This window comes from Lepidochelys kempii, chromosome 27 (assembly GCF_965140285.1).
Source record: "Lepidochelys kempii isolate rLepKem1 chromosome 27, rLepKem1.hap1, whole genome shotgun sequence".
NCBI classification, from domain to species: Eukaryota; Metazoa; Chordata; order Testudines; family Cheloniidae; genus Lepidochelys; species Lepidochelys kempii.
In genome coordinates this window covers 5,312,245-5,337,349 of record NC_136406.1, presented here as the reverse complement: position 1 = coordinate 5,337,349, position 25,105 = coordinate 5,312,245, and the positions used below count along the sequence as shown (strand labels likewise).

General features: G+C 48.6%; 2 protein-coding genes across 4 annotated transcripts in view; one reads left to right on the top strand and one right to left on the bottom strand.

The window, feature by feature from the left end:
* Positions 1-20,321, top strand: part of WNT3 (Wnt family member 3) — an 84,042-nt gene extending 63,721 nt beyond the window's left edge. Inside the window, exons 2-4 of the mRNA XM_073325937.2 lie at positions 1,774-2,015; positions 15,427-15,692; positions 19,163-20,321. Of these exons, the coding sequence (XP_073182038.1) occupies positions 1,774-2,015; positions 15,427-15,692; positions 19,163-19,642 (988 nt within the window). The 3' untranslated portion in view covers positions 19,643-20,321. The remainder of the gene's footprint in view (positions 1-1,773; positions 2,016-15,426; positions 15,693-19,162) is intronic.
* Positions 20,322-23,204: 2,883 nt separating this feature from the next.
* The window catches only part of NSF (N-ethylmaleimide sensitive factor, vesicle fusing ATPase), a 187,067-nt gene continuing 185,166 nt past the window's right edge, over positions 23,205-25,105 (bottom strand). For all 3 annotated transcript variants that reach the window (XM_073325854.2, XM_073325855.2, XM_073325853.2), the window contains exon 21: positions 23,205-24,911. In XM_073325854.2, the coding sequence (XP_073181955.1) occupies positions 24,896-24,911 (16 nt within the window). In that variant the 3' untranslated portion in view covers positions 23,205-24,895. The remainder of the gene's footprint in view (positions 24,912-25,105) is intronic.

The following is a 25,105-nucleotide window of genomic DNA, read 5'->3' as shown; positions in this document are numbered from 1 at the left end:
CCCTCTGACTGCTGAGTGAATACGGAGCATTAAAGTGGCTCCTTGCCCCACCCCGCGTAGTCCAGCACTCGTGCTGCACAGCATAGCCACATCTGCTCGTGGCACCCAGTGATGCAGTTAATGCACAGGATGGGGGTGGCTGGGGCTTACAGGGCGGCGTGCATTATCTGGGCACTGCGGATGTAAGAATGGGGTGTTTGACATGTCCACCCAGTGCTTCTGGCCTCACACCCTGCCCAAGGCTGCAGAATCAGCTGTCGACTTTGGGGCTCTGCCCTGCCCGAGTGTCAGCCCTAGTCTATGGTGCCTCTGTTCAAGGCTTGGCCCTGGTGGTGCCAAAAGATGCTCCCTGCTGCAGCAACAGCCTCGTGCTGTGAGCTCTGCCTGGGCCCTGAACACAGACCCTCATGGCTCTGCCACGCCCTGCAACATCCCGCTCCAGTGAGGCCAGGCCTGCAGGAGGAAGGCAGCTCTGGGGCAGGGTTTGGGCATTCTGGGGAGAGTATAGTGCTGTTGCCTGCTCCACATCTGGCTCTGACCAGCAGGAGAATACTGGTCTTCCCCAGTGTCTGGGTGTGGACGCAGGTTCCAGCAGTGGCAGCCAGAGTCCTTTTCCATGGCCCATGCCCAGGTAGCAGCATACTTGGGAAGACCCTGTCTCATCCGTCTGCATCACAAAAATTCAACCCACTGGCCTCAGCTGTTCTCATCTCTAATCTCTTCCTGAGACCTGCAGCCCTTTGATTCCCATTTAATCCATCCAGCATCCACAGATGGTCACACATTTGATCCTTAGTAGGGTCAGCTGCTGCCCTCCTGCCAGAGGTGGATGCTTTGCAGTAGTGGGTGAAGTGATTGCTATGTGCGCATGGGGATGACAGCTGCCCTCCCTCCCTACTCCCACCCATAAAATGATTCCAGATGGAGGCGCCTGCTTCACTCTGCACCTTTCCCAAAAGCGTTCCTCTCTACCCACCCCCCAACCCAAAAGAGAACAAGGGCAATGCTGATCCGCCAGGCCCCCCTTCCCAACACGTAGAACCGATCTCGGGTGGGGGCTGCTCCACTGGGAGTTCTCTGGGAGGTCCAGCTCTGTTGGTGCAAACAGACAGATCCCATTGGGAAATCCCAGCTCGCTGGGTTGCTGACTGAATCAAATCAATGGGGCCAGGTTGTTAGCACATGGAGTGAGGGCTCCTGGGCCTATCCCAGCTCTGGCATGGATTTGTATTGTTTGCATCCCAGCAGCACCTCAACCCCGCCAGCCAAGCTCACAACCCACTTGCACTGGGCGCCTCGTAAGACACGGTCTGTGGCAAAGCTCACTGTCAAACTGGGCAAGGCAGGGGAGGGGGGTCGGCCTCAGCCCAGGTACATGGTGAAGCAATAGCAGAGCTGGGGAGGAGAGTGCTCAGCCAGCACCCTGGCCACGGAGCCAGGCTGCTTCTGCTAACACTTGTGACAGCGTGCGAGTGACTTCACCTTTCTCTGCCATCCTGGCAATTCATTGCTCCTGGCCCAGGTCAGCCTTGGGGGCTCCCAGCACTTCTCAGAGCAGGGCTATTACCCAGGACACCTGTCCTGTTTGCCTAGTTAACCCTGGCTGGACATTTGCTACCTCTCAAAAACGTAGCGAGTTTAAGGAAAGTTTGGTGAGGCCCTGGGGAAGCTCTGTCTGGGCCGGGGGGGGGGGTGGGGGATTCCAGCTGCCTTTCTCCCTGTGGTGGCACAAATTCACAAGTGCCGGCACATGTTCGCTGTTTCCCCTCCTAGGTCCCTCGCGTTAGGCCAGCAATACACCTCGCTGGGGTCCCAGCCCATCCTGTGCGGCTCCATCCCCGGGCTGGTCCCCAAGCAGCTCCGCTTCTGCCGCAACTATATAGAAATCATGCCCAGCGTGGCCGAGGGGGTGAAGCTGGGGATCCAGGAGTGTCAACACCAGTTCCGAGGCCGGCGCTGGAACTGCACCACCATTGATGACAGCCTGGCCATCTTCGGGCCAGTCCTGGACAAAGGTAAGGGAACCACGAGGCCGCTGAGGCTGGGGCGGGGCTTTCTTCCATTTGGCTGCCTTCCAGGACCATGCAGAGGCGCAAGCTGCGATCAGGGCCTGTCGTGCCGGGCGCGGAACAGACACGGTGAGAGAGAGGCCCTGCCCAAGGAGCTCAAAGGGGTGGGAGGGGAGACAGAGGGGGGCACAGAGACGGGATGGGACATGCCCGCGGTCGCCCAGCCCCTGCATGGTCTGGCTGGGCTGGGTAGCGGGAAGGTCTGCTCATGACAGCGGCTCTCACCAGGCAAGTCCCTGCTGCGAGGGAGAGTTTGCCCTGGTGACAGATTGCAGCTAGGCTCAGAAATCCGCCGGACCATGCGTGAGTCTCGGGGGCAGGGTGTCCTCTGCCTTGCCAAGGGAGCCAGTGAACACGGTCCAGCTCTTCCCACACAGGCCCACGGTGCCCATGTCAGCCCAGCCCGCTGTCCCCTGGCACAACAGGACAGCGGGAGGCTCAGCTGGGCTTGGCCAAAGGCTTGGGCAGCAGTGCCCTGACCGTGCCCTGGGGAGTGAACCACCCCCTGTGAAAGCGGCTTTGGGGGAGGAGGAGGAACGCCTACACCCCCTCCTCACCCCCTGGGCCTGCAGACCTGGCCCGTGGGCTGGAGTGACGGCAAGGGAAAGCTGCAGCCTGGCCAGAGCCATGGGGGTCCTACAGCTGCTGCCTTATTTTGCCCAGAGGTGCAGATCCTAACGCTATATGCCTCAGTCCCTCTGGTTTGGACTCCCAGTCCTGGCCTCCAGGGCAGGGTCTGCCCCAGCCACACACAGGTGCTGCCTGGTACTGCCCGCCAGAGCCCCTGGCCACAGCCCGCAAGGTCTGCCTGACCCCTTCGTGGAAGCTGCTTATTTAGTCTCCCCTCCCTGTTCCAAGACTCCATCTGGGCTAAGCTGGGTCCCCTTCAGGCCTCTGTTAATAGCAGGGATCTGAGGCACCCCCTTACCCACAAAGACTAGAACCCCTCATCTGGTCGCTTCTGAGAAGACAACGGATCAAGGCATTGAAACAGAGGACTAAGGAGGCAGAGCTCCTGCAACCCATTCCCAGATCTGCCACTGAGTTGTTGCATAGCCTTTGAATAAGTCATTGCCCCTTCGGTGCCTCAGTTTCCCCTCTGTGAAATGGGGACAGTTAATGCTTCCTGACCTCACAGAGAGGCTGGAAGGCATCAGTAATGTTGCTAAGGGAGGCTGATGCCTGTGCTAGGGAAGGCCAAAGGATTATTTGAACCAGCTGAGACGGTAGCTGGAGAGCAACCTCACCCATTGTCTGTGGGCCCCGGCCTTTGACACACCGTGGGTCAGCCTTTCACAAAAGCTCAGCACCCCAGCATGGTCCCCAGCACCTCTGCTGCCCAATGTGGAAACTCTGGCTGCTCTTCTCCCAGCCACCCCTTGCCAGGGGCTGGATTTGCTCCCTGTCCCCTCTGTGCACCCAGTGACCAAGGGTCCCACTTACCCCAGGCAGCCCCAGACCTCGTGCTAGCAATGCCAGGCTGCTGGCAGCAGAAAGGGAACCATGTGGCCAGACGCAGTGGAAGGGAGCTGGAGTCAGGGCACCGTGGCGTCCTGGTGCTTTTGGCTGAGTGGGGGGAAGCACAGAGCCCAGGACACCAGCTGCGAAAAGGCCAACAGCACCAAGATAACCCTGCGGCTTTTCTCAGCAATGCCACTCACAGTCATTTGCATCTAAACAGGGGTGTATGGGATGGGATCAGGGGGCCCGGGGCCATCTCAATATCAACTCAAGAGACTTAAGAGGCGGGGGAGAGAAAAGAGAGAGGGAGAGAGCAAAATAAGCTTATACTGATGAGAAAGAGCTAAGCTTCCTCCCCTACTGTGAGGCAGGGTGAGTGAGTCGTTTCAAAGTGCTACACCATTCACACGCCCTTTAGCCACTGGGATCTGGGGGTGGGGGATGGGGAGAGCCATCAATAGGGCTTTCCCAGCCGGGCTGGCAGGATTGGACGGGGACGGCAGGCCGGGGACACTGTCCCGTTGCTACGCGGGGCTCTCGGGGAATGCCAGCTCTCTGTGCTGGGGGGACATTGGACGGCGGAAACTTTCCGCATTATGCTGGTAATACAGTGTGACACCGAGGGAACAATGGCAAATTGAGTGGCCCAGCAGGTAACGGGCCTGGCGGGGAGACAGTCGCAGGGGTGCACTGTCAAGCACTGGCTAATCCTCCCTCCCGGCCCCTCCCTGGTTCTGGGAACTTCGCTTGCTCATTTCGCTGCTGGGAAATTTCTCCCCAACGCCTTGTGCAGACCTAGTGGAGATTTTCAAGTGATTCATTTATAGTGCCAGGCCTTCCCTGCCCCGGCGCCTCTTCTCACTCCCCCATTGACCTGCTGGGTTTGAACATGGCTCCTGCCAAACTGGCTCTGGGGCTGCAGGACAAAAACCACCCGGAGTAAACATGGCTGTGGTCGAGCATGGCTTAGTCTTGCCTGTATCTACAGAAAGTGTGTTCTGACCAGGGTTAACGTGCTCTCCCCTGCCATGGACAAGAAAAGTGCATGGCTCTGACACTCCCAAGTTTAAAGCATTTACTTTTTTGGCAGGAGGTTGTTCGAGCTGGGGGTGTTGCACTGATTAAAACCTGACCTGTAAAGTAAACAACATTGATCAGGCTTGTGCTCTCCACTTTTTCCCCTTGGGGCGGCTATAGCCAGCCTTTAAGTAGAGCTGATGCTTTCCAGCTTGCTTTTCCCTTCGGAATAGCAGGAATGCCAAGTTTGTTCTTCCTTGTTCCAACGGGAGGGCTTCGGGGATGATTCATGTGCCCAGGGGCTGGCAAGTGGAATCTTTAACCCCACGGAGCTTTTCTCCCAAGGGTTTCCGTCTCAGAACTGATATGGCCCCATCACTGTAGGCTGAGCCCCTCTCAGCATGCCTGTGACAGGGCTCAGGACTATTATCTCCATGTGAAGCAGAGCCACCTGTGGGCTTCGAAGCACGTACTAAGTGACTCACCCAGGGTCATGCAGGAAGGCTGTAGCAGGGGCAGAAAATGACCCTGTCTCCTGAATCCCATTCCAGACAGACCGGCTTCTTTCCTCAGCTGGTGAGTTACAGTTACAAATCATCTAAATACAAATTCTTGCCCCCTCACTCGGCTTGCACGGTCAGATCTGGTGCAATAAACCTATTGATGCTCTGGTCATCCATAGAGGTGGGGGTTGCAGAGATGGCAGAGAGCCATCAATAGGGATTTCCCAGCCTGACCGGGAGGATTGTATTTAGCAAACACAGGTTAGACAAGAGCTGACTGGGATGGGGGGAAGTGTAGAGCAAACCCTTCTCAGGGGGACTGATGTCTGAAACCTTTGGTTCAGAGAGAGAGAGAAGTCACAAGGCAGGTTCCCCTTTTGCTGGTCACCATAAGGTCATGTCTACATTTAAATAAAAAGTAACCCAGCTGAGTTCTACCACATCTCCTTTGTCTCCTTCCTAGCCACACATGCAAGAAAAATGTTAAGGAATCATTTTAGGTCCCATCGAGACTAGTTAAATGAGTCGGAGGATCCAGCTACAACCCAGGTATCCCTGACTTGGTTACTTAGACTGATAGACTGTAAGGCCAGAAGAGACCATTGTGATCATCCAATCCCACCTCCTGCATGTCACAGGCCACAGAACCTCACCCACCCACCCACTCCTGTGGCCATAACTTAAAGGCTTCAAGTTATGGAGAATCCACCATTTACACTAGTTTAAACCTGCAAGTGACCTGTACCCCATGCTGCACAGGAAGGCAAAACAAAAAGCAAAATAAAAAATGCCAAGGGTCTCTGCTAATCTGATCTAGGGGAAGATTCCTTCCCTTCCCCAAATATAGCAATCAATTAGATCCTGAGCACGTGGGCGAGACCCACCAGCCAGACATGCGGGAAAGAATTCTCTGTAGTAACTCAGAGCTCTCTCCATCTATTGTCTCATCACCAGCCGTCAGAGATATTTACTATGAGAAGTTGCAGACAACCTCATCAGACCATCCCCTCCATAAATTTATCAAGTTCACTCTTGAAACCAGTTGGGGTTTTTGACCCCACTGTTACCCTTGGGAGGCTGTTCCAGAACTTCACTACTCTGATGGTTGGAAACCTTTGTCTAGTTTCAAGCCTAAACTTATTGATGGCCAGTTTATATCCACATTGGCACTTAACTTAAATAACTCCTCTCCCTGCCTGGTATTTGTCCCTCTGATGTATTTATAGAGAACAATCGGATCTCCCCTCAGCCTTTGTTTGGTTAGGCTAAACATTGCAAACTCCTTGAGGTAGGTTTTCCATTCCTCAGATCATCCTAGCGGCCCTTCTCTGCACCTGTTCCAGTCTGAATTCCTTTTTCTTAAACATGGGAGACCAGAACTGCACACAGTGTTCCAGATAAGGTCTCACCAGTGCCTTGTACAATAGAAATAACACTTTCCTATCTCTACCGGAAATACCTCGCCTGGTACATCCTAGGATTGCATTAACCTTTTCATGGCCACATCACAGTCATCCTGCGATCAACTAATATACCCAAGTCTTTCACCTCCTCTGTCACTTCCAACTGATAAGTTCCCAGTTTATAGCAAAAATCCTTGTTGTTAGTCTCTACGTGCATGACCCTGCACTCTGCACTATTAAATTTCATCCCATTTCTATAAACTCCAGTTTTCAAGGTCATCCAACTTTTTTGTTTGCTATTCCAGTCCCCCTCTGTACTGGCGATACCTCCCAACTTTGTGTCATCTGCAAACTTTATTAGCACATTCCCACTTTCTGTGCAAAGGTCGTTAATGAGAATGTTAAATAAGGTTGGTCCCAAGAACAGTCCCTGAGGAACTCCACTAGTAAGAGCCCTCCCACCTGACAGTTCACCTGTCAGTGTGACCCGTTGTAGTCTCTCTTTTAACCAGTTCTTTATCCACCTCTCAATTCTCATATTAATCCCCATCTTCTCCAATTTCACTAATTATTCCCCATGTGGAATAGATCTAATCTACCTGCATTACTGAAATCCAGGTAGATTAGACCTTTAGACATTCCCTTGTCTAAAAAATCAGTTATCTTCTAAAAGGCGGCGATCAGGTTGGTCTGGCGCAATCTAGCTTTTATAAAGCCAGGCGGAATTTTACTCCAATTACCATTTATCTCTCTGTCCTTAACTACTTTCGCTTTCAAAATTTGTTCCAAGACCTTGCATACAATTGAGATCAAACTAATGGGCTTGTAGTTTCTCTGATCACTTTTTTGTCTTTCTTAATAATAGGTTCTATATTAGCAATTCTCCAGTCACAGGGTACAACTCCCAAGTTTAAAAAAAACCAACAAGGAGTCCGGTGGCACCTTAAAGACTAACAGATGTATTTGGGCATAAGCTTTCGTGGGTAAAAAACCCACTTCTTCAGATGCGTCAGTTTTTACCCACGAAAGCTTATGCCCAAATACATCTGTTAGTCTTTAAGGTGCCACCGGACTCCTCGTTGTTTTTGTGGCTACAGACTAACACGGCTACCCAACTTTATGGATTCATTAAAAATCCTTGCTATTGGGCCAGCAATTTCATGAGTCAGTTCCTTTAATATTTTTGAATGGAGATTATCTTGCCCCCCGCTCCCTGCTTTAGCCCCATTAAGCTGTTTGAGTTTGACTTCCACCTCTGATGTGGTAATTTCTACTTCCATGTCGTCATAGCCACCCTGCTACTATCCCTAAGCTCCTCATTGCCCTTATTAAAAACTGAAGAAAAATATTTGTTGAGGTGTTGGGTCAGGCCTAGATTATCTTTACTCTTCACCCCATCCTCCGTGCTTAGTGGTCCCACTTCTTCTTTCCTTGTTTCCTTGTTTTCTTTGTATTTATATGGCTCTAGAGCAGAACTAGAGCAAAGCTGACCACTTCAAAAATACCACCCTGAGACTTTCAGAATGGACTGGATAGAATACTAGACAATGAACTGAATTGCTGGAGCACAGTCTAGACCCACAGCATAAGCTAGAATCTGACTTCTATGAACCACAGGAGCAAAGTGACTTTTATTAATACTGGTGCCCCTCTGCCGAGAGCTAGTACAAATCTGGGGCCTTGCTGGTTGGCTTCCCAATGGCGGACAAATCAGGGACATGGAGTTTGGGAATATCCTTAGTGTAAATTGCTTTATTTATTCCTATGCACCAGTCTTGGGACAGAAACAGTCCCAAACAGCACGTAGTACACCCCCTCTTCCAGAAATCCCAGACTGCATATCAATGCCCAGTCCCCATGAAGCTACTCTGTACCAGGAATTGCCCCCAAATATAGAGAATAAAGCAGAGAACAAACTCTGCTGTCTGCCAGAGTTTCTCCCAAAGGTCAACTACAGAACAAAACTTAAAACACAACAGCATTTCTTTAAAGACTAAACACTTGCTCACAAACCAAGAAAAAGAACTAAAAGTAAGACTAGGTATAACAGTGACATCTATTGACTGACTCTTGCCATAACAGCACTATGGTTCGAGCCCTGCTGTTCACAAGGATTAAAACATGGTTTGATAAAAAGTTTTTTGTTCTGTGTAATCAGCAAGCTTTCCACAATGCTATACAAATAATCTTATCGGTTCTCACTGCCCCACCACAAAGTGAGTTACTATCATCCCCCCTTCACTGTGAGGAAAACTGAGGCAAAGGTGGGTGGCATGACTTGCCTAAGGCCAGAGGAGGCATCCGCCTCACAGTTAGGATTAGAATTTAAGAACTGAACACCTAAAATCCAGGGCTCGATCCACAAGGGCCAAGGTTCCCAACAGTGACCAGCCAGTTCTTTGCAAATCACTCAGTTCTGCCACCACCTCCTTGCTTCCCTCTGCTACATTTTATTGAAATGTGAACTAACATACTCTCAGCACGTTGTTAGTGTCGCTTTTCCACTTAACTGCTGTAGTGCCCACGGGCATATTGAGCAATTGTGATTTTGAGAGGAGGGGTCTGCCTCACAATCTCCATTAAACTGTGATAGACACGATGAAAAACTGAGCAGTTCTGCCCTGGAACGTGCCTCATGAGCAGTCTGACACCAGGCCTGCCCTGGAACACGCCCCAGGAGCATCCTGACGCCAGGCCCAGGCCTAGAACATGCTACATGAGCACCCTGATGCCAGGCCTGTCCTGGAACACGCCCCACTGTCTATTTGGGTGCTGCTGACTTTTCTTTGCATCTGGTGCTTGTCTGACTTTTACAAGCCATTTATTTTTTCTGTTTTGTGCTGCATAGTGTCACACATGCAAAATCTCAACCTCTGAGTCACGGCCGGCTTCCTTGCCATGGTGCATTTTTCCTGCATTCTTTGCAGCTGCAAGCACGGTGTGGAGAGCCCTGGTGGGGAGGCACTAGAGAGGGGCCACGTAGGATAACGCATTGGTTAAGCGTTAGTGAGCTGTTGTCACTGCCCTCGTCGGCTGCATAGGATCAGAACCGCGTAGGTATTATTGGTGGTCCAGCAGCAGCCAGTGGCCCCAACCCAGCCCAGGGCACTGTTGTGCTAGGTGCTGTGCCAATCCCCTGGGGACCACTGTCCCTTGGCTCCTGTCCTTGGTAGATGTCTTGCCTGCAGGTGTTACCCTGCTGTGGGTAGGAAGTGCCTGTGATGCCAACCTCCAGCATCGTAGATCCGCCCAGGACCTCCTATGGGAACTTTCAGGGTCTTGCAAAGTTCTGTGGCTTCCTGCGTCCCTCCCTCTCTCTCCCTCCGCCCCCCATTGGTTCGTGCTGGATTACAGGGCTCCCTTTCTGTTAACGGCACGTGGCTTCACGCTCATGGCCTCAGTTAGTTCTTGGAGGGCTGAGTCCCGTATCTTTCCTCTAGCTGTACTGTCTTCTAGTTCAGCCTTGCACACCGGTGCCCTCGGGGCTAGGCCCTGCTCTTCTGCAGCCTCTACGGCTAGTTCTAGCTCCACAGCAATCCTGATGGCCTCTTCCAGCCCATTCGGTTTCTCCTTACAAAGAACTATCCAGATTTCTCCCCCAGCTGCATGTCATAAGTTGGTCCCTGGCCAGTAAATCCTGCATTTGGTTGTCATAGTCCAGGATCGCCTTGGTGGCCCGGTGCCAGAGGAAATAGCCAAAATTGCTGACAGATTCCCCTTTTTCTTGTCACCAGTTGTTGAAGGCTGCTCAGTTCAACTCAGGGTCTGTGGTCCGATGCAGAGACCACTGTGGAACATCCTTGACAGAGGCACATTCCCCTGGGGTATCACAGGCCAGTCCTTCAAACACGCCAGTCCTTCAAACACTTTTACTTTGGAGCAGCAGGCCAAGAAAATCCAGCTTGGCAACCTCTTCCCAGCTAGTTATTCAAGCAGCTTGTTCATAATGGTTGAGCCAGCTGGCCCAGCACTGACCATGCCTAGTATACGCTCTGGGGAAGAAGATGGGGCACCGCATCTCCCACTTGCACTGACCTTCCACTCTTGGGGCTCAGGGGAACATTTCAGTCATCAGGAGTGTTCATTTCTACTCACTAAGGAGATCTCATACCTAGGGCAACTGCCTCTTAACTCCTTGCCAACCAGATTCATAGATTCCAAGGCCAGAAGGGACCAGTGTGATCATCTCATCTGAACTCCTGTATAGCACAGGCCAGAGAACTCCCCCCTCCCCCCCGATAATTCCTATTTGAACTAGAGTTTGTCTTTTAAAACAAATCCAATACTGATTTTAAAATCGCCAGTGATGGAGCCTCTACCACAGCCCCTGGTAAGTTGTCCAAATGGTTAATTATCCTTAAAAATTTACACATTTCCAGTTTCCATTTGTCTAGCTTCAGCTTCCAGCAATTGGATCGTGTTAGACCTGTCTCTGCTAGATTGAAAAGCCCCTTATGAAATCTTTGTTCCCTATGTAGATACTTATAGACTGAATCATAGAATCATAGAATATCAGGGTTGGAAGGGACCTCAGGAGGTCATCTAGTCCAACCCCCTGCTCAAAGCAGGACCAATCCCCAATTAAATCATCCCAGCCAGGGCTTTGTCAAGCCTGACCTTAAAAACTTCTAAGGAAGGAGATTCTACCACCTCCCTAGGTAATGCATTCCAGTGTTTCACCACCCTCCTAGTGAAAAAGTTTTTCCTCATATATCCAACCTAAACCTCCCCCACTGCAACTTGAGACCATTACTCCTTATCCTGTCATCTGTTACCACTGAGAACAGTCTAGATCCATCCTCTTGGGAACCACCTCTCAGGTAGTTGAAAGCAGCTATCAAATCCCCCCTCATTCTTCTCTTCCGCAGACTAAACAATTCCAGTTCCCTCAGCCTCTCCTCATAAGTCACGTGTTCCAGACCCCTAATCATTTTTGTTGCCCTTCGCTGGACTCTCTCCAATTTTTCCACATCCTTCTTGTAGTGTGGGGCCCAAAACTGGACACAGTACTCCAGATGAGGGCTCACCAATGTCGAATAGAGGGGAAAGATCATGTCCCTTAATCTGCTGGCTATGCCCCTACTTATACATCCCAAAATGCCATTGGCCTTCTTGGCAACAAGGGCACACTGTTGACTCATATCCAGCTTCTCGTCCACTGTCACGCCTAGGTCCTTTTCCGCAGAAAAGGATCAAGTCACCCCTTAACCGTCTCTTTGCTGAGCTAAAGATTGCACTCCTTATCACTATAAGGCACAGTACCTTTAATAATTCTTCTCTGAACCCTCTCCAATTTATCACCATCCGTCTTGAACTGTGGGCACCAGGACTGGACGCAGTATCCCAGCAGCCATTGACAGAACCAAATAGAGGTAAAATAACCTCTCTAGCCCTCAGAATTCCCATATATACATCCAACGGCTGGCAACAGCTTCACTGGCTAACTGATCGGTCTCAAAATGTAATTGGCCACTACAACCCGCAACCCTTTTCAGAGTCGCTGCTTCCCAGGATAGCATCCCCCACCTGTAAGTTTGGCTGACAGTCTTTGTTCCTAGAAGTGTAAATTTAGATCTATTAAAATGCATATGTTTTGCTTATGCCCAAGCATATCAAGTGTTCAGATCACTCTGAATCAGTGACCAGTCCTCTTCAGTATTTACCACTTCCCCATTTTTTGTGTCCTCTGCAAACTTTATCAGTGGTAATTTTTGTTTTCTTCCAGGTCATGGATAAAAATGTTAAATAGCATAGGGCCAAAGAATCTAGTGGGACCCCCACTAGAAACACACCTGCTGGAAGATGATTCTCTGTTTCCAATTACACTTTGAGACCCTTCAGTTAACCAGTTTATAATTCATTTAATATGTGCCATGTTCATTTTGTATTCTAGTGTTTTTAATCAAAATGTTGTGTGGTACTAAGTGAAACATCTTACTAAATCTAATTTTGTTGCATCAACACTATTACCTTCATCAACAAAACTTGTAATTTCATCAGAAAGTATATCAAATTAGGGTGGCAGGATTATTTTCCATAAACTCATATTAATTGGCTTTAATTATACTACCCTCCTTTACTTCTTTATTAATCAAGTCACATATCAGCCACTCCATTACCTTACTTGGGATAGGTGTCAGAATGATAAGCCTATAATTATCCTGGTCATCAGGTTTCACCTTTTTAAATATTGGCGTATTATTAGCCTTCTTCCAGTCTTCTGGAAGTTCCCCACTGTTTCAAGACTTATCAAAAATCAACATTAACAGTCCAGCGAGGGTTGCCCTCTGCACTCCATTGCTCTGGGCGCAGGCAGGGTTCCAGGCCAGGATCGGTCAGTGACGTATCTTGCTGGGGCCTCTCTGCACTGGCTCCCTGCCCAATCTCCGTTGCTTCCCCACAAGTCCTGCCTCGACCTGCTCCTGGCTGCAATGTCCGTCAGTCACAGCCTGCTCTGAGCTCTCTCCCTGACGGTTACCAAGTGCCTTGCCTCCTGGCTGTTCCTGGCTTTCAAGCTACCACCACGTCCCCGACTGCAATGTTTCTTTTTGGATCAAGGCCTTCCACAGAATTTCTGCTCCCTCACCTGGGAGAGGGATGTGCCTCCATGTCTCTCCCCCACCCCAAGTGGGTTGATGGGAATGGTAGGCCCCTGCTTAGCAGACTCATTGCACCTATATTCTCCCATGTGTGCCATGACTAATTCCTCTCCATTCTTGCAGATGATTAGACTCACCCCCTCAATCCCCTAGCTCAGCTAGAGCTTTTCATTCTTCCCTCGGAAATCAAACCCTCCAGCTCGTCAAGTTCCCTCCATGTGCCTGAGCACAACTTAGCCAAGTGAATTTTGTTTCTAATAAACTTGCTGATACATAAATTACTGTCTGGGCAGGACACCTCTATAATTACAGAAGAAAATGGCATGTTCTTGTCCAGTCTGAAGGCAGCATGCTTTGGTTTCTCTTTAAAGGGCTCGATTGTGCACAGTGAAAGATGACCCCGTGTATTTTCAGCACTCTGCAGTGCTTGCCGAGTTAGACACAAGAAAACAGACGTTCAGCCTGAATTCAAAATAAACCCAAACAGTAAAATTCCCACGGGCTGGAGAGCATGCATCGAGCTCCTCCTACCAACCTGCGAAGAACAGAGCACAACATGGCTGCCGGTCTCTGCAGGCGGCAGAGTCTGAGCACTTCCAAGGTGCGGTGCACGGAAAAGAAGCCTGTCACTGAGAACTGCAGCAGGGTGAAGAACGGCGACTCGCTGGAGCTCCTGTGCTGCGGCTGAGGTTCAGGGAATGAGAACGAACAGCTCAGCAACGACCTGACAGGCTTGCAGCGAACTGGTCCCCCCCCGTACCCGCTACGCCGGGGCAAGATGAGCCAGAGAGGGTCACACACTGAGGCAGAGGCAGCTGGGCCTGACTTCCCCATCCTGTGTGGTGGTCCCTGCAGCCATCACTGCCTCATCCCCATTATGTGTCTTCCAGAGTGCTGCAATCGGACCTTTTCTTGCCATTGATCCCTTCTAGGGGGGCCAGAGGTCGATTTTTCCTGCCTTGTTCAACTCTTCGCTCTCAATCTCTGGGAGCATTCATGGAAGCAAAGCCAGGGGAGTTCTACTTTTGAAACCCAGTGGAATGCCCAGAATATGAAGATTGCTTCTCTTTGGCTTGTTTTCCAGGCCCTCCGGTTTCTCCCATGCTCTGATTCGGGGAAGCGGTTTCCCTTGTAGCTCCTTTGTTGTAGTGATTCATTTCCCTGAATGTGAGGTTTGAGATTTGAATCAAACACAAGGAGGGACTGGCTGGTGAGGAGCTGTTCTGCCAGGAAGCCCCTCAGCCATATTCCCTTTCTCCGATTCAGAGATTTTAAGGCTGGAAGGGACCATTCTCCATCCCTGACCATTTTTAAATCCAGACTGGTTGTTTTTCTAACTGATCTGCTCTAGGGGTTATTTGGGAGCAGTTCTCCAGCCTGTGCTACGCAGGAGGTCAGACTAGATGAGCACAATGGACCTTTTTGGCCTTGGAATCTACCCACCTATGATCTAGTTTCACTTTCTGCATCACCCCAGCCAGAGAATGTCACCAAGTGACCCCTGCATGGAGCCCGGAACATCTGGTTGAGTTAGAGAGCATCTTGTAAGACAAGCAGGCTGGGTTTAAAGACTGCAAGAGATGGGGAAAACTGCACTCTAGGGAAGCTGTTTCAATGATTACTCACTCTCACCATTAAAAAAACTGAACTTTATTTCTAGTCTGGATGTTTAGATTCAGCTTCCAGCCATTAGATCTTGTTATACCTTTGTCCTGATCATCAGACAGCTTTTCCCTGTTTTTATATATATGCATAGACCATGATAAAGGCAACTTTTAACCTTTTCTTGGCTTAATTAGAGAGGCTGAGCACCTTTAATGTCTTCCTGAAAGGCACCTTGTTCCAGCCCATGAATCATTCTTGTTGCTCTTTCCTGAACCCTTTCCAGTTTGACTTTTATCTTTTTGAAGTGCGGACACCATAATTAGACAGTGTTCCCGTATCAGTCTCACCAATGCCATACACAGCAGGAATAGAATCACCCGACTTCAACACAATGTCCCCCTTGCCCGGTATACATCAAGAACTGTGTCTATGCCCCGGCTCTAGGTCTTGCTCATTAGGGAACTACTCGGTTTTGGGATTTTTTTTTAAATTAATAAATAACCTTTTTAAAAAGATTCACAGAAGTTGGTGGGTACCTGGGGAAGGGAAGCGGCTAAACATTAACCTAGCACATAATCCCATGGACATGAGCATAAAAGCGACCGTACTGGGTCAGACCAAAGGCCCATCTAGCCCAGTAGCCTGTCTTCCGACAGTGGCCAGTGCCACGTGCCCCAGAAGGAATGAACAGAACAGGGAATGATCTAGTGATCCATCCCCTGTCGCCGATTCCCGGTCTCTGGCAAACAGAAATCCTGTCTCTTCACAGCTACGCGAGAGTCCGCCTTTGTCCACGCCATTGCTTCAGCCGGCGTGGCCTTCGCTGTCACCCGCTCCTGTGCTGAGGGCACCTCCACCATCTGCGGCTGCGACTCACACCACAAGGGACCCCCAGGCGATGGCTGGAAATGGGGGGGCTGCAGTGAGGATGCCGACTTTGGCGTTCTGGTTTCCCGGGAGTTTGCAGATGCCCGAGAGAACCGTCCGGATGCCCGATCAGCCATGAACAGACACAATAATGAAGCAGGCAGAACGGTGAGTGCCCTCCCCACCCCACCCCACCCTCCTCTGCCACAAAACTGGCACATACTGTAGTCCCCTGGCATTTGCAGATGACCTGATTCAACTCCCACTAAGGCAATGGAAAGACTCCTATTGATTTTAGCAGAAGGCGGATCAGGCCCTGGCTGCAGTTACAGCCATGAATGAACCCTGCCAGCCATGCAGCCCTAGTGTAACAGCCAAGCATCTCCACGTACTGACCCAACATCTCTCTTTGTTCAGGCTGGGGCAGATTAAAACCAGGGTGGTAACACACTTGGCACAGCTCGCCACCCGAAACCCATTCCCCACTCCACTGACACACCCATGCTCCTAGATGACAGCCTTCCACTAAGACAGTGTTGGCCACAGTAGCAGATAAGATGCAAGGGACCTTATTAACTCCTAAGATAGCAACTGGAAGACTAACATGTGAAGCACAGTGATCTCCAGCTTGTGTACTTTCCATGCTCCCCATTTTGGCAGGGGGTTGTGGTGTAGGGAGTGGGAGGGGGAAGCCAGCCAGGGTTTGCAGCTCTTCACTTGCAGGAGAAATCCAGATTAAGATATAACTTGCTACAAACTAAGAATTCTAAACAGATATTTTGTGAGTATCTTCAACTAGTGAATAACTGCACTCTCTTCACAGGCCCTTTTCAAATAGGCAACATGACTCAAATAGGTTATTTATTATGGGTTCGGGTGTTTTTGGTTTTTTTGCCCAGCTGTAGTCTACACCATTAAACACACAAAATGAAGGAGTAACTCTCCCTGCCTGCATGTGAGAATGCTTGGTTCTCTTTAACTCCTAACTCTCAAATCTTTTACTCTCAAGAAACTGGCAATACATCCCCAAATCAAAGGCCTAGTGATTTTAACAGATAACCAGGATTTTCTGCTTCACGCTGAGGTGATTTCTTTGCAGCTGGTCTTGCCCAGTGAAAGTTTCTTGCAGAGACCAAGCCTTAGAATGACAAGCCCCCATCCCTTTCTGTGCCAGGCTGACAGACTGAGTGCACAAGAACAAAGGATTGGCATGTTACTTAAGATGTGGCACACGGAATCAGGACTAGTCTATTCCCAGCTCTCCCAGAGACTCACTACTTGGCATTGAGCAAGTCAGTTACCTACTCTGTGCCTCAGTTTCCCCAAGTGTATTAGAGGGTTAATAGGAGGGGCATGAGTCTAAATCCCTGAGTGTTTGTAAAGCACTTGGGTGGAAGGCCCCAGATAAGTGCAGATTAGAATTGTGCTACTTTCTCTCTAGGCGGGGTTGGATTTTTAGCCAGCAGAGAGGCATTCAGGAATCATCACTTAACAGTCTCTATTCTGCCAAACATCGCTGATGTACAGAACCTTCAATGTTCATATTTGGCCAGATATTTAATGTGGTTACTTCCGCTTCTCCAATAGAAAATATTTTTGTTCCCTCAGCCTTCAAATGTCAAAAGCAAAGCTGGCTAGTCTAGGATAGTCCAGATAAATCTAAACCAGGATTTTGTGATAGTGGGATTTAATCCTGGGCTTTAAAGACTACATTTTACACGTCTCAGAATCGGGGATTGATGTTATCTACATCTTATGGCTGAGGAAACAGAGAGGCTTAAGCAAAATTTTTCAAGTAGGTCCCAATTTTCAGAGGTTGAGTACCTGCAACTCCAGTTGAAGTCAAGGGGAGGTGCTGGTGCTTGAAGCTTCTGGAACGCAGGGCATGAGCCATCTCAAGCTGGGCAGCCCAGACTGGGGTCAGCTGGAGAGTTTTATCCTACATGACTTGTCTGAGGACATGCAGCAAGTCTGTTGGGCTCACAGAGGAGAGAGGCTCTGGAACAGCCACCTAACAAGTGTAGCAGGGGCAAGAAACCTACCTGGTTTTAGGGTGGATCTTGGTACATTTATGAACGAGATCATATGATGGGGTTGCCTGTAGTAGCAGGGAACTGGACTTGGTGACCCAAGTCCTATGTTCCTATTGCAAAGCTGTGATTAGAATTCATGCTTCCTGCCTCCCACTCTGTGCCTTAAGTCCAAACCCTCGCTCCTTGATGCAGCCATTGTGCAGTGATCGTTCCATGGTCTCGGCAATATTGCAGAGGGCATTTAGAAATTAGAAAGCTGGGAGGTATTGCTAATTTAGAGAAGGACAGAGATATCCTACAGGAGGATCTGGGTGACCTTGTAAACTGGAGTAATAGTAATAGGATGAAATTTAATAGTGAGAAGTGTAAGGTTATGCATTTAGGGATTAATAACAAAAATTTTAGTTATAAGCTGGGGACGCATCAATTAGAAGTAATGGAAGAGGAGAAGGACCTTGCAGTATTGGTTGATCACAGGATGACTATGAGTCGCCAATGTGATATTGCTGTGAAAAAAGCTAATGCGGTCTTGGGATGCATCAGGAGAGGTATTTCCAGTAGAGATAAGGAGGTTTTAGTACCGTTATACAAGGCACTGGTGAGACCTCATCTGGAATACTGTGTGCAGTTCTGGTCTCCCATGTTTAAGAAGGATGAATTCAAACTGGAACAGGTACAGAGAAGGGCTACTAGGATGATCCGAGGAATGGAAAACCTGTCTTATGAAAGGAGACTTAAGGAGCTTGGCTTGTTTAGCCTAACAAAAAGAAGGTGAGGGGAGATATGATTGCTCTCTATAAACATATCAGAGGGATAAATACCGGAGAGGGAGAGGAATTATTTAAGCTCAGTACCAATGTGGACACAAGAACAAATGGATATAAACTGGCCACCAGGAAGTTTAGGCTTGAAATTAGACGAAGGTTCCTAACCATCAGAGGAGTGAAGTTTTGGAATAGCCTTCCCAGGGAAGCAGTGGGGGCAAAAGATCTATCTGGCTTTAAGATTAAACTCGATAAGTTTATGGAGGAGATGATTTGATGGGATAACATGGTTTTGATAGTTAAATATTCATGGTAAATAGGCCCAATGGCCTGTGATGGAATATTAGATGGGGTGGGATCTGAGTTACCCAGGAAAGAATTTTCTGTAGTATCTGGCTGATGAATCTTGCCCATATGCTCAGGGTTTAGCTGATCACCATATTTGGGGTCGGGAAGGAATTTTCCTCCAGGGCAGATTGGAAGAGGCCCTGGAGGTTTTTCGCATGAGGCACGGGTCACTTGCTGGAGGATTCTCTGCTCCTTGAAGTCTTTAAACCACGATTTGAGGACTTCAATAGCACAGACATAGGTGTGAGGTTTTTCACAGGAGTGGTGGGTGAAATTCTGTGGCCTGCGTTGTGCAGGAGGTCAGACTAGATGATCACAATGGTCCCTTCTGACCTTAGTATCTATGAATCTATGAATCAGACGTGTGCAGGTTTCAGTCCAGGCTCAGATGAGAGTTGGGCTAAATCCATGCAACCTCAAAAGAGCAATCTGAAACCAAGCAGGTGGGCCTTGAGCTTCCAGGCTTACTGTCTACTTATTGTCTTCTGGACAGACAATTCTGGATCACATGCACCTGAAGTGTAAGTGTCACGGCCTCTCAGGAAGCTGTGAGGTGAAGACCTGCTGGTGGGCACAGCCAGACTTTCGGGCAATCGGTGACTACCTGAAGGACAAGTACGACAGCGCCTCTGAGATGGTGGTGGAGAAGCACCGTGAGTCCCGGGGCTGGGTGGAAACCCTAAGGGCCAAGTATGCCCTCTTCAAGCCCCCAACCGAGCGAGACCTGGTGTACTATGAGAATTCCCCCAATTTCTGCGAGCCCAACCCCGAGACCGGCTCCTTCGGGACCAGGGACAGAACATGCAACGTCACCTCCCACGGGATCGACGGATGCGCCTTGCTGTGCTGTGGGCGCGGCCACAACACCAGGACGGAGAAGCGGAAGGAGAAATGCCACTGCCTCTTCCACTGGTGCTGCTACGTGCGCTGCCAGGAATGCCTCCGCGCCTACGACGTCCACACCTGCAAGTAGCAACCAGAGGGGGTAGTAGGCCAGAGCAGGGGGCCAGTGTCTCCTTGAACCTGGGAGCATCATTCCTCACACAGCGGCCTCATGCATCACAGGATGGTGCCCAAGACCACAACGTACCCGATAAGCTGTGCCGTGATGTATATCAAGGCAGGCGTTCCCTTCGTGAATCCCACCGCCAAACTGAGCAAGCTGGAGTCTAGCTCCTGTACGAGACTCCACCATGGGCTCTCCACACCTCATCTACGTCTCCCAGGCGAGAACAAGGCAGCTCAATGGCAGAGACATTCCACACCCACTTTAGGTCACATAGTTACTGATTTTTCACTAGTTCCACTCTGTTTGACCAGCGTCAGCATGGCAGGCAATCTGCTCTGGCAAGGGAGGGGGACACAGGTCAGGACTGAGGTGTATTGGAAGAGGTGTGTAATGGACTCACAACTGGGAACACATGGGGTGTGTCAGGTTGAGATAGAAGTGCATTGGCACAGCAGCTGTGCAGGGTTGGTTTAACTTTTAACACCGGGTTTAAGCAGAAATGGATTTAACAGTGTGAAACACAGTAAACTGTAGACTTCCTCCTTTCTCCCTTAAGGAACTCCTACCCTGCTGCCACTCTCAGAGCCGAGCATGGCCAGCAATGGTTTCATCACCACCACGCCTTTCCCAGCAAGTCTCTAGCTCTCGTTTTGTCTGATGGGTTCTCCAGCTATTTCCCTAGCAGCTGCTTCTCCGGCTGGCCACTACCACAGCCCCAGTGCCATTCCTGTCTCCACGGCTAGTGTATGCAAACACCGGCGGGCTTTCCCTTACCACACCCAGCCTCGCCGCTCCCTACCCGACTCCACCATTTGTAGGGACGTTCCTAATACGTCAAGTACCTGACTTGAAACAAAATTCCTTGCTTTTTTAATCAAGAAAAAAAGGTATTTAATAAATAAATAGCACATTTATTGCCTTGTAATTATTTTTTCTGTAGCCCAGTATCCTAGCACTGACTGGAAAATCCTTTCCATCAACCTGCTGTATCCAAAGTTTGTACAAAGTTGTAGAGGTTGTTGATTTTTTAAATTTTATATTCAGAAAATTCTCTTTTTATAAGCATTATTTATTACACAATGTATATATCTTTGAGTTAACTAAGATTATATATTATATAAATATATACATATATATATATTTGGAGATAAATATATTTCAACTTGCTTTTTGTTGTTGTCCTGTTAAGACATTAAAGAGAAAGTAAATGAACTTAAACTGATACACTCGAGAGCCCATGTTGTTCACTTGTTATGGAGCCTGGTGAGATCAGTGACACCCACAGGAATGGTCAGTGCTCTTGATGGACAGGTGAGTGCATTCGGACGCCACCACCTCAATTAACACCAACAACTGAGACTAAAAACTAACCACTTGCCATATAGTGATAGTGCTGATCACAAGCAGCTTTCTACAGTGAAATATCACAATGAACAAACATTAAGACAGTGTCTGATGGTGTCCAGCGTTGCTTAATCCTACACAGAACTCAATGGCATTAGATTAAATAGAATCACAGAGTTTAAGGCCAGAAGGGATCATTAGATGATCTAGTCCAGGAGTTCTCAAACTGGGGGTCAGGACCCCTCAGGAAGTCACGAGGTTATTACTGGGGGGAGGGGGGGTCATGAGCTGTCAGCCTCCACCCCAAACCCCGCTTTGCCTCCAGCATTTATAATGGTGTTAAATATATTAAAAAGTGTTTTTAATTTATAAGGGGGGCCACACTCAGAGGCTTGCTATGTGAAAGGGGTCACCAGTACAAAAGTTTGAGAACCACTAATCTAGTCTGACCTCTTGTTTGTCACAGTCCATTAAATATCCCTGTACTGAGCCCAGTAACACGTGTGTGGGTTGAATCGTCTTTTCCAGAAAGGCCTCCAGTCTTGATTTAGACTAGAGCCATCAAGAGTGGAGAATCTTCCACTTCACTTGGTGGTTTGTTCCAATGTTAATCATACTCATTGTTAAAAATGCGTGCCTAATTTCTAATTTGAATGTCTGGCTTCAGCTTCCAGCCATTGATTCTTGTTCTGCCTGTCTCCAGTGCATTAAGGAACCCTTCAGAGTACCTGGTATTTTCTCCCTGTGATGGTACTCATACACTGTGATCTAGGCCCCTCTCCATCTTCTTTTTGATAAACTACACAGGTTGAGTTCTAAGGCTCTCACTGTAAGGCATCTTCTACAGCCATCCAATTTTTTTTTTTTGGCCTCTTTTCTGTACTCCCATCAAGTTTTCAAAAACCTTTATAGAATGTGGACACCACAACTTGGTTTCACTATCTGTTTCATCAATGTCCTACACAGAGAGAAAATTACCTCCCTACTCCCGTTTATCCATCTGGAGGGTCACATTCACCCTTTTTGTCACAGTATTGCACTGCGAGTTTGTGTTCAGTTGCTTACCTACTATAAACCCCCCCCAGGCCTTTTCAAGGTCTCTGCATGCCAGGATAGTCCCCCACTCTGTAGGCAGCACCTGCATTCCTTGTTTCTAGATGTGTGACTTTATATTTGGTTGTATTAAAGTGCATCTTGTTTGAATGGGCCCAGTTTACCATGAAATCCAAATCGCTCTGCATGACTGCCCTGTTCTCATTTACACTTCAGCAATTTTTGTGTCATCTGCAAATTGTAACAAGCAGTGCTAGAATAAAACCCATTTGCTTAACAGTTCAGTATTTAATATTCTACAGTGGAAATGCAGCCTTGGGTGGTTCATGTGGGCCCTTCAATTGGAAGTGAAAGCACTAGCAGGATGACAAGGAAATAATTAAGTTAGTAGCCGGAATGTATATAACAAAAGTCATGGGCCATTATTTATTTTACATAAAAGGAGAATATATAGAAAGAGAAATTCTTGTGAAAACATGCATCTATCCCTAAGGGCCTGAAACCCAAGGCTAGCTCTGTAACACAATGATACTAACCACTTAGGGCAACATGTGATGGAAGTGCCAGGTTGCAGAGGCTATGCAGAGAGGGGGATTTGGGAGGTGACACGGTGAAAGACAGGGGTGTAGTTAAAACACTCCCCCCCACCCCCAGTGTGGTTTTAAAGATCCAACTGAATCTGGTAACATTTCCTTGCTAGCCCATAGTCAAAGAGTTAATGATTTCGGCCAAGGTTTTCCAAAGTGTGACCTGAGATGCCTTAAAGGGACCTGATGCTCAGAGGGGTCATGCCCAGGCTTTCTGAAGATCAGGACCCTTCATAGTGTCTCAAGTTGGGCAGCAAAATACTGGGCATCAAAAGATTATTCACTTTTGAAAATCTTGGCCTTGATCTGTTTTCCTCTTTGCACATAAAATCCATTTTATCACGCCCTGTAACCTGTATGGGAACTATTGCAAAAACCTGAGCTTTGCTTCTAAAGATCTCCAAAGCTGTATCTTAAAGTAAGACCCCAGAAACAGCAGTTTGAGGCCTGTGCCTGGATGCATCCAATATATCTAGTTCTCAATATGTATCAGCTCCCGCCACCAACACATCCATCTCCCAAGGACAATTCAGCCTCCTAAGTCATTCCAAGTATGTTCTTTTTATTGCATCCATGATTTACATTTAAACCATATAATATTTATGTTTCTCAATATCTCTTTGGACAAAAAACCACAATAAATGTTTACATCATTTAATCTGAGACATAAATTAATACATTGTGTGCTGCTTTCACTGGGATTTGGGGGGGAAGAAGGGGACAAATGAAAGTTGCAAGATCATACACAAATATAGGAGGGTGCATACTGGTCACTGGGACTCACAAAATCACAGTACAGCAGCACTGACCAAAAGAAGAAAAAATCAAGGAGATAAGTTAAATGGCTAAAACACATGACCAAGTTCAAGTATACAGCAGGGTCTAGAGAATGGTTTGCCTTCAACCACAGGGCCAAAGGACATTCGCAGAGAAGGAGGTTGCTCCCAAACCCCTAGGGGTGTCTGAGTTGCTAGCCTGTGGCAGTATGCCTAGGCAGCTTTTGAAGCCACACGGGCTTTATGTTCCTGCAAATGGCTAGGATTGTTTGCCTCTCCCTGTCACGGGTGGGGAAAATATAGCAGCATGCTCCATGCACTTTGTTAAAATACGGGCTGAGCTCATTGACGAGGGAAGAGAATTCTCACTCAGTTATCAGTAAAAGTGTATCATGCAGGTGCTTTGCAGCCAAAATTTGGTACACTGCTTTACCACAGCGCAAGAATGGAAACTGAGCTTGCCCTGGCAACACAAGGGGTCCTGCAGAACCTGGAGAACTCAGGAAAAAGAACTTGGATACCTACCTTTCAAAGGATGAGAGGAAAGATCATTTTTTCCAACCCTCAGTAGTTCATCAGGAAAGCAGGATTAGTTATACTGGTTAATGCCAGTTCTGGCTTCAATACCACCCACATTTTAATAAAATTTAGATTCTCAACTGACATTATGAAAACAAGATGCTTAAGTGAGAAAATTAAAAAAATTCTTCAAAGCTTTACAGAAATGATTGTTGTGCGCGTATCTAGCTAGGGAAGGAACCCAACTCTGCCCAGTGCCGCCCACTGCCAGCTGCAGTCACTACTGCTGCTAGCCCCACTGGGCCGCCAACCGAGTGCATGTCAAAGTGGGCTGTAGCCGCTATATTACTGCGCTTTGCTGTCCGAGGCAATGACTACACTGCCCCGTGTTTAGAATCTGCACAGACAAGCTAGCTCCGGCTATCCGTCACCATATCAGGCAGGACTGGGAAGTGACATCACAGGCTCAACAGCCAATCCCACTGGGTCACATGACAACAGACAACTGTACAGGAGAGCATTCACCATCACAATGATATCACAAACACACTGCAATACAGCTGCAGACTACACCACTGTAGGTTAGAAGTAGAACTTTTGTACAGAAAAGGTGCCATGTTGTGGTATTAATTTAACGCTGGACATAAGTGTTAGCTTCATAATTCATTGGACACTTCCTCCATGATAAAACAGTGAGAATGTACTTCAGCGTGCAAGGTTTTCTAAAGGAGACTGACCATTCCACAAGACACCAGAATATTTAAGAGCAAAGAAGGGATATTTTATTTCGCTAAACATGCAAATTCCAAGTGGGATGTTGAAGGTAGATGAACATTTCACTTTGTCCAGTATGTTGAACAGAAGAACACAGATCCCAGTGTATTCTCCCGCTTGGTCACTTCTCCAGCCACTGAGCTCCGCACACAGTCCATCTCCACTCAGTCGAGCACACTACTGAAAAACAGACCACAACCGCCACAAAGCATGTCTCTCTGAAGACACCGAGACCCATACACAGCATGCACACAGAAGACACATCTGCAACCTGCTACCTCCCACCCGACGTTCCCTGTCAGCTGTGCAGCAGGGACTCAAGGGCTGCGCAGGTGGGGAGAGCAGCCCCTCCCTCAGCCCAGTCCAGCCCTGCC